Raw genomic sequence first — 13,644 nt, forward strand, 5'->3', positions numbered from 1 at the left:
CCAACTGCACTAGCGGAAAGTGCTTCTGCTCTCATAAGGCGGGACACTAAACTTTTGCTCCTGCCTGCTGCAGCCATCTGAGCCATTGCTCATTCTATTATGGAGCCCCTTAACCCTCAAGAGCAACTTTTCAGGGGCGTGGGGAACTGTAATAGGTGGGGGGGGGGATAAGGAAAAATTGAGTGCCCTGCCTTGTGTGATCAGAAATGTTGTCCAATAGTGCAAAGTCACCATGTAGCTTATTTTTTTAAAGGGAGTCATTTAATCTTAAGAGAAATGTTCAAAGATGGCAGTGTTCAGTCTCCAGCAGTGGCAGGCTGGGATAAAGCCCAGGCTGTTACAGCTTATCCAAAACATTCTTAGCTATTATGTTTGACCAATCCTCTCTGCATTGTTGGAAACATAATGCTAGTCTAGTTGAAACTTCGTTCTGATCCAGCGAAACAACACACGCTCATTACTTATGGGACTTTATCTTTTATTTCTCTCATTTCCAACATGCTTTGATAAGCAGTTGTGTATGCCCCTGAATGCAAACTTAATACAGAGAACCTGGGGAGAGCCATTTGTGACAATGCAGTTTAGCTGTGATGAATGCTTGAGCACAAAGGTTGTGATCATTGGTAATTGTGGCATTAGACTTAATTAGGCAGACCTGAAGATTTCCCACAAGGACTTGGAGGCAATTGCCCTTTGTAGTTGTCAGAGAATAAAAGATGGCAGAACGGTAAGTGGCCCAACTATTTTTTTTATTTAGGTCTTACACTATTATTCTAAGCATTCAGATTAAGCATGGGCACTGCTCCAAAAGAGTTCATTTAATATGTAAAGTGGTATGATTCAGATTTATTCCTCATTTTCTCAACAATATTAAGTGAATAACTAAAGATACAGTAGTAGCCCAAGAAAAACAACACATAAAATAATACGCTTTGCTAGAACATTTGCATTTACAGTTCTGTTTTAGCACAAAATCATCACTTGTACATGCAACTAACCTGAATTTTTATAGCATATACCATACAGAATTTTTTTAAAGCCCAGCCTTAATGTTAGTCATGAGGTTAGCTGAGCAATTTTGTCTGCCTATGTTTGGAGTTCACTTTAGTGCTATGGCATACAACTTTCTGGACAGAGAGAAATAAGCAATGTGATTCAGATTTTGTGTAATATGGATGCTTTTAAATTAAAGTGCATCTTCAGATTAAAGTAAGGTTTTGTGAACAAGCCACGCTTACTAGCGGTACAGCTGGTTGTGAATAAACTTTGAATTATTTTGCTAATTGTTTTAAGCATCTTTTAGTTGACAGAACTGAAATAGAAGGGAACGAATCTTCAGAGCACTTTGAGGAGAGATAGGAAGATAAGATTTAAAAGTACAGTAAGCCTAAAATTTGTGCACTTTTAACTTGTGCACATTCTGCTTTGTGCACTCGGCAAAAAATAATAATTAAAAAATAAGAAAGGGGGAGGGCGTCTGGGGAAAAGACTTTGGTAATCCCACCCATCATTGCACCCAATGCATTTTGACTATACAGGCACCTCCCCACTCACACACAACCAGCATGCGCACAACTGCTGACATGCACACTGTTTTCTGCGCTGAAAGCAGGCAGAGATGGAACCGACTTGCATGCGTTCCAGTGACATGAATAGTGGCTGGGAACAAAAACCCCATGTAAGTTGCAGGCTTACTGTACCTTAGGGGTGTGTGTGTGTGTGTGTGTGTGTGTAGATAGGCTATTTTTTACTACTTCAGAAAAAAATAAAATAGATATTTTATTGTGTAGATACAGCTTATTTCAGAACGTGGGTAATGTGTGGGAATGAGGGCTTCCCAACTCATTATCTTATTTTGAGGTGTTTCGTATGCATTCGGTATGTGTGATGGAAACTTATTCTAACCACACTGAGGTCCCACTTATTTATGGTCTAGTGTCAGTGGCGACATTACAAAAAAAAAAAAGATAACCTCTTCACCATATGTTTGTTGGCAATTTGGGGAAAATGGCAGAAAAATATATCCCTGTCTACTCTCCAATTACTCTGCTATTGACTCATCAATACAGAGAGCCCTCCTTAAGTTACGTCCCAAGGGTTATTATCGCATACTGGACTTCTATCCTAATGACAGACCAATCATGTGTTAACAGTTACAATTGGCAATCCAAGATCTGAATATAGAGTGGTTTCAGGTATACCATACTGTATTTGGAAAGTTTTGCATGATCCTGTGATTAAGACCCAAGCAACGTGTGAATTTACACAAATGGAAAACGTTGTTGTTGTTTTTTAACCTGGGCCCAACAGCAAAAGATTTGTGTCAGGAGCTTAGTAAACATGGAATTTGGAAATCTAAATAGCTTGAAGTGTATATGGGAAGCAGACTTGCAGGAGAAAATTGTGGAGGATAAATGGGAAAGGGTCTGGAGGGGAAATAGTTAAACATATCAATATCAGCCAAAACAAGGGAGCTTGCATTAAAAATAAATCACAGATGGCATTATACACTGGTTCAACTTCCCTGCATCACCTCCAATCAATCTTCCAGTTGTGAAAGAGGATATGAAAATAGAGGAACGTATTTTCATATGTGGTGGGAGTACCCTTAGGCACAGGCATTATGGTCCCATGAAATTGAAGACATCATTAATTCTTTTATTAGTGGCAGCACGTACTACCATGGTTCAGAAGTGGAAAACATTAGAGGAAACTGGCACTGGAAAATGGTGGCATAACATCTGGAGTATAGCTGTATGGGAAAAGCTTGCATGGCATGTAAAACTCTTGTCAGAAGCCTTTTGAGCAGTTTGGAAAGATCTTATGCAATATATGAACAGGGCTACAGCTTCCACACTCCCCAATAGCAGCCTCAGCAAATATGTGCACTGGCTTTGAGTTTCAAGAGAGGTAACCATGTTGGTCATTAAGGGGCCACTAGACTCCTGTTCATATTGAGAACGATGAACAAATTTATTATGGGATAAGTTGCATGGACAGAGTCCACTTCGTTAGATATATCTGATAAAGTGTAGTCTGATGTACAAAAAAAAATACGCCATCATAAATTTGTTTGCCTTTAAGACTCTTCGTTGTGGCTTTGAGTTGAACCTGAAGATGGTCATCAAATCAGCATTTTAAAAAACTAGAAGGGACAGACTACTTCCCATTTTATATGCTTTAGTAGAGTTTCATTTTCTAATTTTTATGGTGATGGTTCATTGCTGAAAATAGATTCAATCGGGATACTGGGAAATTGGTTTCTTTGTTTAATAGTTAAAGAGAAAAGACCAGAATGAAAGTGTATGTGTGAATAATACATGACAGTAATTTGGGACATTATTACAGATTGTTTCTGCTAGATCTAGAGGAAGAGATAATTTTGGTTTTGCCTTTTTTGGTTTTTAGCATTGGATCACCTGTTTCTCTATTAGTCATGCTATCAATTATCTTTTCAACCTAGCAACAATGTAATTGCTTTTGGTAACACGCTAATAATGACGCTCCAGGGTTGTCAGCATCAAGAATCATTTGTACTTGCCTCGTCTCTATGTTTTGAAACAAGTTGGATTCTGTACCATACCTACTACTTTGCAAAATTTGGGAAATGCACCCCAAAAGTCAAGGAAGTAAATACATGTATTTGGAATGCTGAAATATAGTTTTCCAATTTAAAACAGGTGAGACAAGTTCCCCAGGGCAATATTCCTATATAGTAGATGTGGAATTTATTTGCAGTTCAAGAACCTAATAATAGGGCAGGAGTACAATTTTGAAAATAAAAGGCAAAGTTTATTATTATGAAGGACTGAAAGCTGCTCCTACTCTGGAAAAAGTTTCGTTACAATGGAATGTAAACACAGAATTCCCTTTCTCTTGTGATTGTCATGGCAACTGTGGAATGGAGAAATATTAGAGTGAGGAAGAAAAACTTTTCATCTACAGTATTCACTTCTTGTCTCTAACAATTCCCTTATGAACTCAGATGGCATTAGGTAAGAGGCTTCTGTTGACATTATTTAAAATCACCCTGTAGGGAAGCGCTTTAGAGACAAGATTAATACTGATTCAAGAGGCATTTTTATTCTCGCTGTGAATGAAATGCTCTGCTTGCTTGCTTTGCGAATTATTCCTTTGCTAAGAGCCAGTGAAGGAGGGGATTTTTCTAAGTTTAATTTGGGCAGATTTGCATGAGTAATTTAATGAATTGTCCAAAAATGAACCGATCGGGCCTCTATCACCTAATATGCAAACATATTACCATGTGCAATTATAATACCGTGTGAAATCAGTCCTTAGTTCATGTATGTAAACAATGGAGTTGATTGTATAATCAAGATTCAGAGCTTGTTGTCTCATGATGCTGGTTCTTAAATGAGTGCTGATTATATATGTAACTGTCTTATACTGAGTTGGATCATTGGCTCAAGTAGCCCAGTCTACTATGACTGATGACCGTAGCTGTCAAGGGTATTATAGGAGCCTTTCCTAACTGTCGTACCTAAGATTCTTTTTCAACTGGACATCTGAAGAACTGAATTCAGACATGCCTCATGGTTCAGTGGAACTTAAAAGTAAGTGTTTATATGATTGGAGACTGAATATTCAAAATGTTTTTGTATTATCACATACATACTATTTACAGTGCTTCCTATTGATTTGTTGACCCACTGTAGTTTTCACATTAGGTAGGGGAAAATGTCTCCTAGATTTGGATAAAACTAAAAGAAAAAAAATATGTCTTCTGTTTGACCGAGTTTGATGTACAGGGAACGGAGCTCAAACATGATGTGGGAGTAGCAATTTTGAACTAAAATTAAAGCTTGTAGTTGATTAATTACACTGATTAATGCATTAAAGTTTGCAACCCCACTTCTTATCTGTATTTTCAAAAAGTTGAGTTGATAGAAATTTAAGTGATGGACTTGGCTTGAATTGTGCTGTAATCGTCCAAATCTCTGTCCATAATGAGGTCAAATTCTAGCCCTAAGAAATGTTATTTCAACTCCCACTGAAATTAGTGGGAGTTTTGGACATCCAACTGTAGGCAATCTGGCAAATTTTAAATTACTCATAATAGAAGACAAAAAGAACAGTGTGTCACATACATATGTACACACACAGAGAGAGAATGAATATGGATTGTGGATGCAAGATACTTCTGCATTTTCACCACAAAGGAAATCCTTAGAAAAGACATAAATACATTTGGTGTGCTCTGCTTAACATCACATTATTAGAAAACCGCTACATAAATTACATTAATAGAATCAGCCGAAGATTAACATCTCTTTCTGTATTAAACTACTAATCGTAAAAGGCATGGCCTTCATTTAGACAATGAAATGAAAAAGATTTTGTAGGGGCTCAGAAAGATGCTGGGGGGGGGGGAGGAAAACTTAATAGAAGAGCTATTCTCTCCCTTCACGGAAGGGCTATTTTCAATTTCTCAGTATCCCACTGCTAATACTCAGTTTTCAGGATTATTAATTACATATTGTGTTAGCTCAATTGCACTTAGACAGCTCATGTTTACATTTGCTTGCATATGGTTTCTTGATTTTATAGGTTTCATTTCTGCTTCTTTGCTCATGGCTACTGTCAGCACTGGCCCATCCGTGAAGCAAAGTAAAGCAGTTGCCTCAGGCAGAAGCCCCTGAGGTGCCACCCCAATAGGTGCCCCGCCACCTCCACTTCTGGTGGAGAAGCGGTGCCGGCATAGGCACCAACTGCTAGTGAAAATCTCATGCATTTTCCTTTCTATAGATAATTAGAAGACCCTCTGTGGCAATTTAAGCCTTACCATTTACCCTGTACTGCTTCCCCAGCGTAAATCATCCCTGTGCTGCTTTTATCTTCATGTGGAAAACTTGCAGATAGTATACCTGCGTTTACTCCCACCCCCATCGTAGAGGTGCAGACACCTCCCCTGACACCATTTCCTCAGTCTTCAAAGCAGTACTTACTAAAATGAAATGAAATATAACAAGATATCCTTATCATAGATCCCTCGCACCATGCCTAGTTTGAACCTGTGACTCTCTCCACATGTTGTTTACTCCAGTCCCCATCAGTCCCTGACAGCAATAGGCAATAGTTGGGATGATGGGAGTTGTAGTCCGCCCTGATATCTATGGGTATAGGGTGGTATACAAATTTAATAAAGAAATAGTAGTAGTACAACAATATCTGGAGGGCCAATGTTTTTCCATCCCTAATGTAGTTAGGTGGAATAAAACTACACATATAAAACACATATAAAAAAAACACTGTGAAAATGCTTTTTAAAAAAAATGTTTTGAAAAATACATTGAATTTTGCATAGCCATCTAGTGTCATATTTGTACAGTGGTACCTCTGGTTACGAACGCTTCTGGTTACGAGCTACGCTAACCTGGAAGTGGCTGCTCCTGGTTGTGAACTTTGCCCCAGGATGCGAACAGGAGGCCCCATTAGTGAAAGTGCGCCTCAGGATAAGAATGGTTTCAGCTTAAGAATGGACCTCCGGAACAAATTAAGTTCATAACCAGAGGTGCCACTTTACAACACATTTAAAACGTTTATTTTTAGCTGTGTAGCTGAGTCCTTAGGCAGCATTCTGTCAGTTGCACAGGAAGGAGGGATTGGATATACCTTCTGTGTCAGTTGATACATGTGTATTTTATTTAAAACATTTGTATGCTGTCCTTCATTCAGTTCATATTCTAGTAATAATCACCAGCCCTTTAGTCACAGTTAGTCGTCAGATTTAAGGAGGAAGCAAACAAATACGGAATATTACGGTTATGTAATAGAATGAATTATAAGTTGCCAAATATACTGAAATCAGTGGCAAACTATCCATGAATGGATATAGGTTGCATATAGGATTATTTTCTGTTGGTAATTTGATTTGGGCATGAATTGTACTGCATACAAATTATGCTCTATACAACTTAAATGCAAAATGTTTTTCTGCTGCTGATTCCAATGCAACCTTCAAAATAATTCTTTTACCTTATATTGGGGTGGGGGTAGGGAAACCATCTAAGCTCTTCACAGTCTGGTATTTTTAAAGAGAGGGGGCTGATAGAATCAGTCTTTGTAGTTCTTTGTCAGGATGTGCAAGATAAGATCATCTTACAACTGAGGATTTAACTGATAATCTTCAGTGGGTCTAAAGGACTGTAGGGGAAAGAACATATAGGAGGAATTTCTAAGTACATCAGATAATAAATGATATGTCTGTAGAGTAAAACACCATTCAGTGTTGTAAGTATAATTCTGCTGGCTTTGTTCCCACTCTCTAAACAAACAAAACACAAAACAAATAGTGTTTATCGAGTCTGCCCTGTGTGTCAGATTTCAGTTTCAAATTAACTATTTTAATTTATTTAAGACATTTATTCCTTAAATAAGGCATTCATACCTTTAGCCAAATGGGCTCTCAAAGCAGATTTAGATATTGCAACAATAGGCATTATCGGACTAGCGGAGAAGGAGTAATGATAATTATTTATAGGGGGAAATAAACACCTTATATTTATAGATAACTGAAGAAAAGACATTTAATGTTCCTGCACTCATACTAACAGCATGTAGTAATTACCATTTCCAGTAATGAAATTAGCTGGCACACCACAGAGGCCAAGACTTAGCTGTCTTAGAAAAATCAGGAGATCATTAAAGCAGGCTCCAAACATGTTCTGCCCCATTTATTTTTTTAAAAAAGAATAATAACTCCTCTAACTTTGCATTCTCTCCCCAGCCCAAAATATGTTGTATTTGCATTTAATTTTAGAACCTATAATGCTACTTACTGTGAAACTGCTTTTGCATAACTCTGTAATTTATGAGATTCATTCTGTTTACAGAACCTACCAAATAGTATTTTCTCCTAATTCAAAATGTTTTAATAACTTTGCACAAACATCTCTTTCACCCCATCTCTTGATTGTACTGGGGAGTGACCAAGAGACACAGCACTGTCAAATGTGGGCTGGCCTTGACTCCTTAACTGTTTCAATTATTTGGAAAGATTCAGGCTATGGATGCTGCCAAATACCAAGGCCCTAATTTACAGCAGTCATACAATACAAGCTGCAGCTATGTGGCTCTTTCAGGTGATATGATTACTTCCGCCATACCACAAGTGCAGAATACTATCCGAATGAGCACACTTGTATCTGCCTTATGCCAGCTCATACTATTTGGAGCATCTAGCCCTAGCACTATCTACCTTGACTAGCAATGCCAGAAGTGCCAGGAAGAAGACTTTTCACACCACCCTTCTGTCTGAAATCCTTTAACTGGAAATACCAAACACTGAGCCTGAGATCTTATAGGTTGAAATGATGTTTTACAACTATGACTAAGCTATGGCCCTTCCCACCTGAGGCCTCTGGTGCTAGCATTCACATTGCTGTTTACTACAGTGCCAGCATGCTCCCACCACAGGCTTTTTTAAAGCCAGGTTCACATGACATTGGGACACGGGTGGTGCTGTGGGTTAAACCACAGAACCTAGGACTTGCCGATCAGGTCAGCGGTTCGAATCCCCACGACGGGGTGAGCTCCCATTGCTCGGTCCCTGCTCCTGCCAACCTAGCAGTTCAAAAGCACGTCAAAGTGCAAGTAGATAAATAGGTACCACTCCGGCGGGAAGGTAAACGGCGTTTCTGTGTGCTGCTCTGGTTCGCCAGAAGCGGCTTAGTCATGCTGGCCACATGACCCGGAAGCTGTGCGCCGGCTCCCCCGGGCAATAAAGCGAGATGAGTGCTGCAACCCCAGAGTCGGCCACTACTGGACCTAATGGTCAGGGGTCCCTTTACCTTTTACTTCACATGACATTAGCAACAATCCATCTGTGTACTTGTAGCTTTTGGAGAAATACTCCTCTTAGAGGTGCTTTTCCTCAAACCAGCTTCCATCTGATTCAGAAATGGAAGCCACGGTTCCATTGTGGTGTGATATGATTGTGGCTTTTCTGTGGCCTGGAAATGCAGTGGGGGGAAATGACCTCACTGCGTTTCAAGGTGCAAATGTGAACATAGTTTTAATTTAAGCATACAGTCTGGGAAACTCATATTCCTTAGGCTTGCACATGTTGGGGTTGGAATATGGAGCCCAAATTATGTATTATATAAATCCAGCTGCACATGTTCTCAAAGAGTGAGGTTTGCTGCAACAAGTTCCCAGCACATATGGTATATGAAAAGCTAAGGGAGATGCTGTGGTTTGTAATGCCACTAGGTGCTGAAAATGATTTGGGGTCATTTCCACTATACTCAAAAACAAATTGCACCTGTTAGGTTCAGTGGGCAAAGAGTGCAGTTCTCCTGTTACCTGCAATAGAATCTCAAGACATTTGCTCAAGCGTTACCTTTCTGAAGATGTAAGGATAATTTTATAAGAAGCAGTTTGAAAATTGTACATTAGGTCTTCACACATAAAATAAAGGTTGATTATGGATTTAAGTTTTGATTGGGGCATTTCAGTAAGAAATATAGCTTAATTAAGACACAAAATTATAGTGGAAATTGTGTGTGTGTGAAGTTTCAACAGGGGAAATGTAACAAAAAGATCATTGGGTTGTTTTTAAAAAATGCAGTTTTAAAAACTAAATAAGCACATTGTTTTGAATCTCTGAAATTATGTTTTTAAACTATAGTAGCTGCTGCTTTTGACAAGAAATGTATCCTCTGTCATTCTCATTGCCATTTTTAAAAAGCGCACCATGGGTGGGATTCAACCTATGAGTCCCATCAGCTGAAGCACTGTGCAAGGACTTCTGCTTGTGCAACTGGGCTTTCCCCCCTTTCTTTCCCCATGCCCCCCACAATTGTCTGTGCAGGGAAGACCCCCTGGAACACACAGCAGGGAGACTCTTCCATCTGGCAAGCCAAAATGCTTGCTTTGATGGAAGAAATGCCTTTGTGTGATGTTGAATTCCTTCCCATTACTTTGCAACATCAAAATTAATATACTATTTTTCTTACTGGGTGGGGAGGGAGATGTCCAGCTTTGTGGGTTTGCTCTTGAAGACAGTCTGGAAGCTTTAATAGGTCCATAATGTTCCGGCAGGGAAGTGGGAGAATGGGACACAATACTCCGGTATTTTACCAACTCCACTGCAAAAAAAATATATTCTGGGCTCACTTCAAGGTGCCCGTTTAGAATTATAAGGCCCTGAACAGCCTGGGGCCAGAGAACCTTTGGAATCACCTTGTCCCATGTGGTTCAGTTGGTTAGAGTGTAGTGCTAAGAACACCAAGGTTGCAGGTTCAATCCCTGATGGCTCCATATAGAAGTTGGACTAGATGATCCTCAAGGTTGCTTCCAACTCTGCAATTCTATGATCTATGGACTTGCCCAATAACTCAGCTCTGTTCCAGAGGCCCTCTTCCATATCACCTGGGGTACAGTCGGTGCTCACAATTCTGGTGCTCAATTTTTTGAAGTGTTTGCCTAGAAAGGTGTGCTTGGCCTTTTTCATGGGCAATGAAAATGACTGTGTCCCACTGAGTGTTCTCTCTTTTTGGCTTCTTTTGTGTTGTTTTTTTATCTGCTGCTTTTTACTGCTTTATTTCTAATGCTGTGCTTTTATGTATAACAGTGTGCTTATAATTGGTCACCACAATCTTGGTGGACTGGGACTTTCATCCGTTCACTTGGTCCTTTGCAGCAGTCATTACTGAGATGGTCTCCATAAATATATATATATATATATATATATATATATATATATATATATATATATATATATTCTGTGAGAAGCCAGCTGCTTACACAGTACTTCTCCCTCCCAAAATCAGATGTGATTTATTACTGAACAAGGCTGTGTGTGCAGCAGCTCTAATAGGTTTAGTAATAGCCTAACTGCATTTTCTGCTTAATCGCGTTAGTAGCCATTTTAGTGTTTAATTACCTTTCCAATGTCCATAATAGGAGTAGCATTGTTAACATATTACATTTTAAATGAACCTGAAAAATTCAGGTCATCCTCCTTAGTAATGATAAGACTTAACCATTCCAACAGAGGGGATTGGCTTGAACAATTATACCTCTACTAATTAAAGCTATTTTTGTATCACTGAGCATGTAAGTGAATGGCCTAACGAGCGTACATCCTGAGACTTAAATTATAATAGCGATTCCTCCTCCTTTAGAGTACTGAAACCAGACATGATGCAGGAAATCCATTTTATTTTATTTACTTTAAAACAGGCACACGTTGGAACAGTTTTGATCACCTCATTGGTACTGGGCAAGGGAGTCCTTTCCCTAATCTAAATCTCACCTCCTAACTCTGCTGGTGAAAAATACAGGAATAGATGCTGTGCTTTAGTAATTATGGAAAACATTTACCCACAATCCAGTAGCCATTCATATATCTGCCATCACTCTTAAAAGTAGCTTCTGTGATTCTATGAACCTCATTAAAATTGTGCCTTGACTATACAGTGCAGATGAACTGCTGGGTGGGAAGGGAGTTTATATATCTTTAAGTTAACCCTCCCAGTAAACTCCTGCTGCCACCATATACCTTAAAAATAAACAATTCCTTAATTACTCCTCTTTCTGTAGTAGCGTGGTTACTATAGTGTTGGTGTGAGAGACCCATAACTGAGACCTAAGACTCAGCTACATTCGTTAAGTTAAAGCGCTTTATATGCGTTATAACGCTGTGACACCAGATGGAGCTGTGTAGTCCCGTTTTTCACCAACGGGATTTCCCTGTATGAACTTTACAGCACGTTTAACTGAATCGCTTCTTTCATGTGTCTAGATCTAGTCAGAGCTTAAACAAAATATCAAAACGATAAAGATTAATAAATATGTGATTACTTTAAAGATCACATGAAAATATATAATTGTAAGATGTTGCTACAGACTTAAATTTTAAAACTTCAGATGTTATATCTTAAATGTAAAGGGATCCCTGACCATTAGGTCCAGTCGTGGCCGACTCTGGGGTTGCGGCGCTCATCTCGCTTTATTGGCCGAGGGAGCCGGCGTACAGTCATGTGGCCAGCATGACTAAGCCGCTTCTGGTGAACCAGAGCAGCGCACGAAAACGCCGTTTACCTTCCTGCCGGAGCGGTACTTATTTATCTACTTGCACTTAGATCTGCTTTCGAACTGCTAGGTTGGCAGGAGCTGGGACCGAGCAATGGGAGCTCACCCTGTTGCGGGGATTCGAACCGCTGACCTTCTGATCGGCAAGTCCTAGACCCTGTGGTTTAACCCACAGCGCCACCCGCCATCCCTTGTTATATCTTACTTACTTTTAAATTGATTAAATGTATCAAATAAACAAAGTACCTTATTGCCATGAGTCCCAAGGTGTCACCAGTCTTAGGGATGGCATGGCAGGCTGAGACAGATGTGGGGGAACAGGATGATGACATTGGGAAGTTAGACTGGGAAACAGGGGCTGGAGGAAACAGATACCCCCCTTTCTCAGGATATGGCTGCTCCAGATGGGGAAGCAGGTCTCCCACTTCCCCTCTTCCTTCCTGGGGAGAGGGGGGCAGCCAGAGGGGAATCCAGAGAGGGTGTCAGTTGAATATTTTATTTCATAAATGTTGTAAAAGGGGAACAAGATTTTTGAAAGTGTTCTTTGTTCTGTTTCCCTTCCCTCAATCCTATCATTTATGTTAATTTAGACTTCATTGTAATATACAATGTTTTATTGTAGGAATAGTGGGTATATGCCATTTTGCAGCTAGTAACATTCTTGCAGCTATTAATAAATTCCCAACTAAAATGCATTGTTCTAATATTTCATACTACCCAGAAGTATTACTATAGATTTCAAAGGCAATGAATAACCAATCACAGTTTCAATATTTTTAATAAGCTTTGCACAGTATTACTTTACCTTTTCACAGCTCCACAATGTATGGAAGAAATCGTTTCCAGCATCAGTTGCAAGTTATGCCTTATTTAAACTTTGCATAGCTACTAAGGAATATGTAAGTCGTCATCATCTAGTTAACCCTCTGTTTAAAATAACGGCATTAATTCCTCTTCTATCTATGCAAGCCGGCAATCACAGAGCAGGGTTGGTTTCTCTAGTGAAGTCTTTTCTCAGGTTCAGCACTTAGTGACAAATGCTCAGCCACAATAAGATTTTCTTTCTGAAAAGACACTTTCACTTGTATCAGGACCACTATGCTGGCTTTGGAGTTCCAGCTCCCTGCTTGCTGAACCTCTCTGCTTCCTTAAGCACAACTCTTCTGAAACCGTCTATCACTCTATATCATTGAGGATGAATGCTCAATAAAGAGGTTGTTCGGAAGCAATGCCAATAGGGATGCAGGATAAATTACGTTCACATTTAAAGGCAATTCTGCCTAATTTGCAGTTTCCAAAATAATACACAAACCAAAACACAACAATTCTTTGAAATTCACACTTCTTTGAATTTTGCAATGCAACTCTCCAGTGTACAAAAATGCATATACTAGGGTAAAACATCATACATCATATATTAGGGAAGATTGCTTTGCAAATATTTAGATAATAGTATTCCAGCCAAGCATGTATATATTATGAGAAATACAATAAAATGCTGGTGGTTTGTTATGAAGACTAAAAAAAAAGCAAGTAGAAAACTGATATGAAATGTGGAGAACTGACCTTAAGATGGGAAAACTGAGA

General features: G+C 39.2%; 1 protein-coding gene across 4 annotated transcripts in view; it reads left to right on the forward strand.

The window, feature by feature from the left end:
- Positions 1 to 13,644, forward strand: part of KCNQ5 (potassium voltage-gated channel subfamily Q member 5) — a 255,071-nt gene that overhangs the window by 133,372 nt on the left and 108,055 nt on the right. The window contains exon 1 of one of the 4 annotated variants that reach the window (XM_083607216.1): positions 3,910 to 3,995. The exons of 2 other annotated variants lie outside the window; for them this stretch is intronic. In XM_083607216.1, coding sequence (XP_083463342.1) covers positions 3,976 to 3,995 — 20 coding nt within the window. In that variant the 5' untranslated portion in view covers positions 3,910 to 3,975. Of the gene's footprint in view, positions 1 to 3,909; positions 3,996 to 13,644 lie in introns of those variants that run through there. One more of the 4 variants, XM_083607217.1, reaches the window with a different exon arrangement.

Source organism: Podarcis filfolensis, assembly GCF_964270895.1.
Source record: "Podarcis filfolensis genome assembly, chromosome: 3".
NCBI classification, from domain to species: Eukaryota; Metazoa; Chordata; class Lepidosauria; order Squamata; family Lacertidae; genus Podarcis; species Podarcis filfolensis.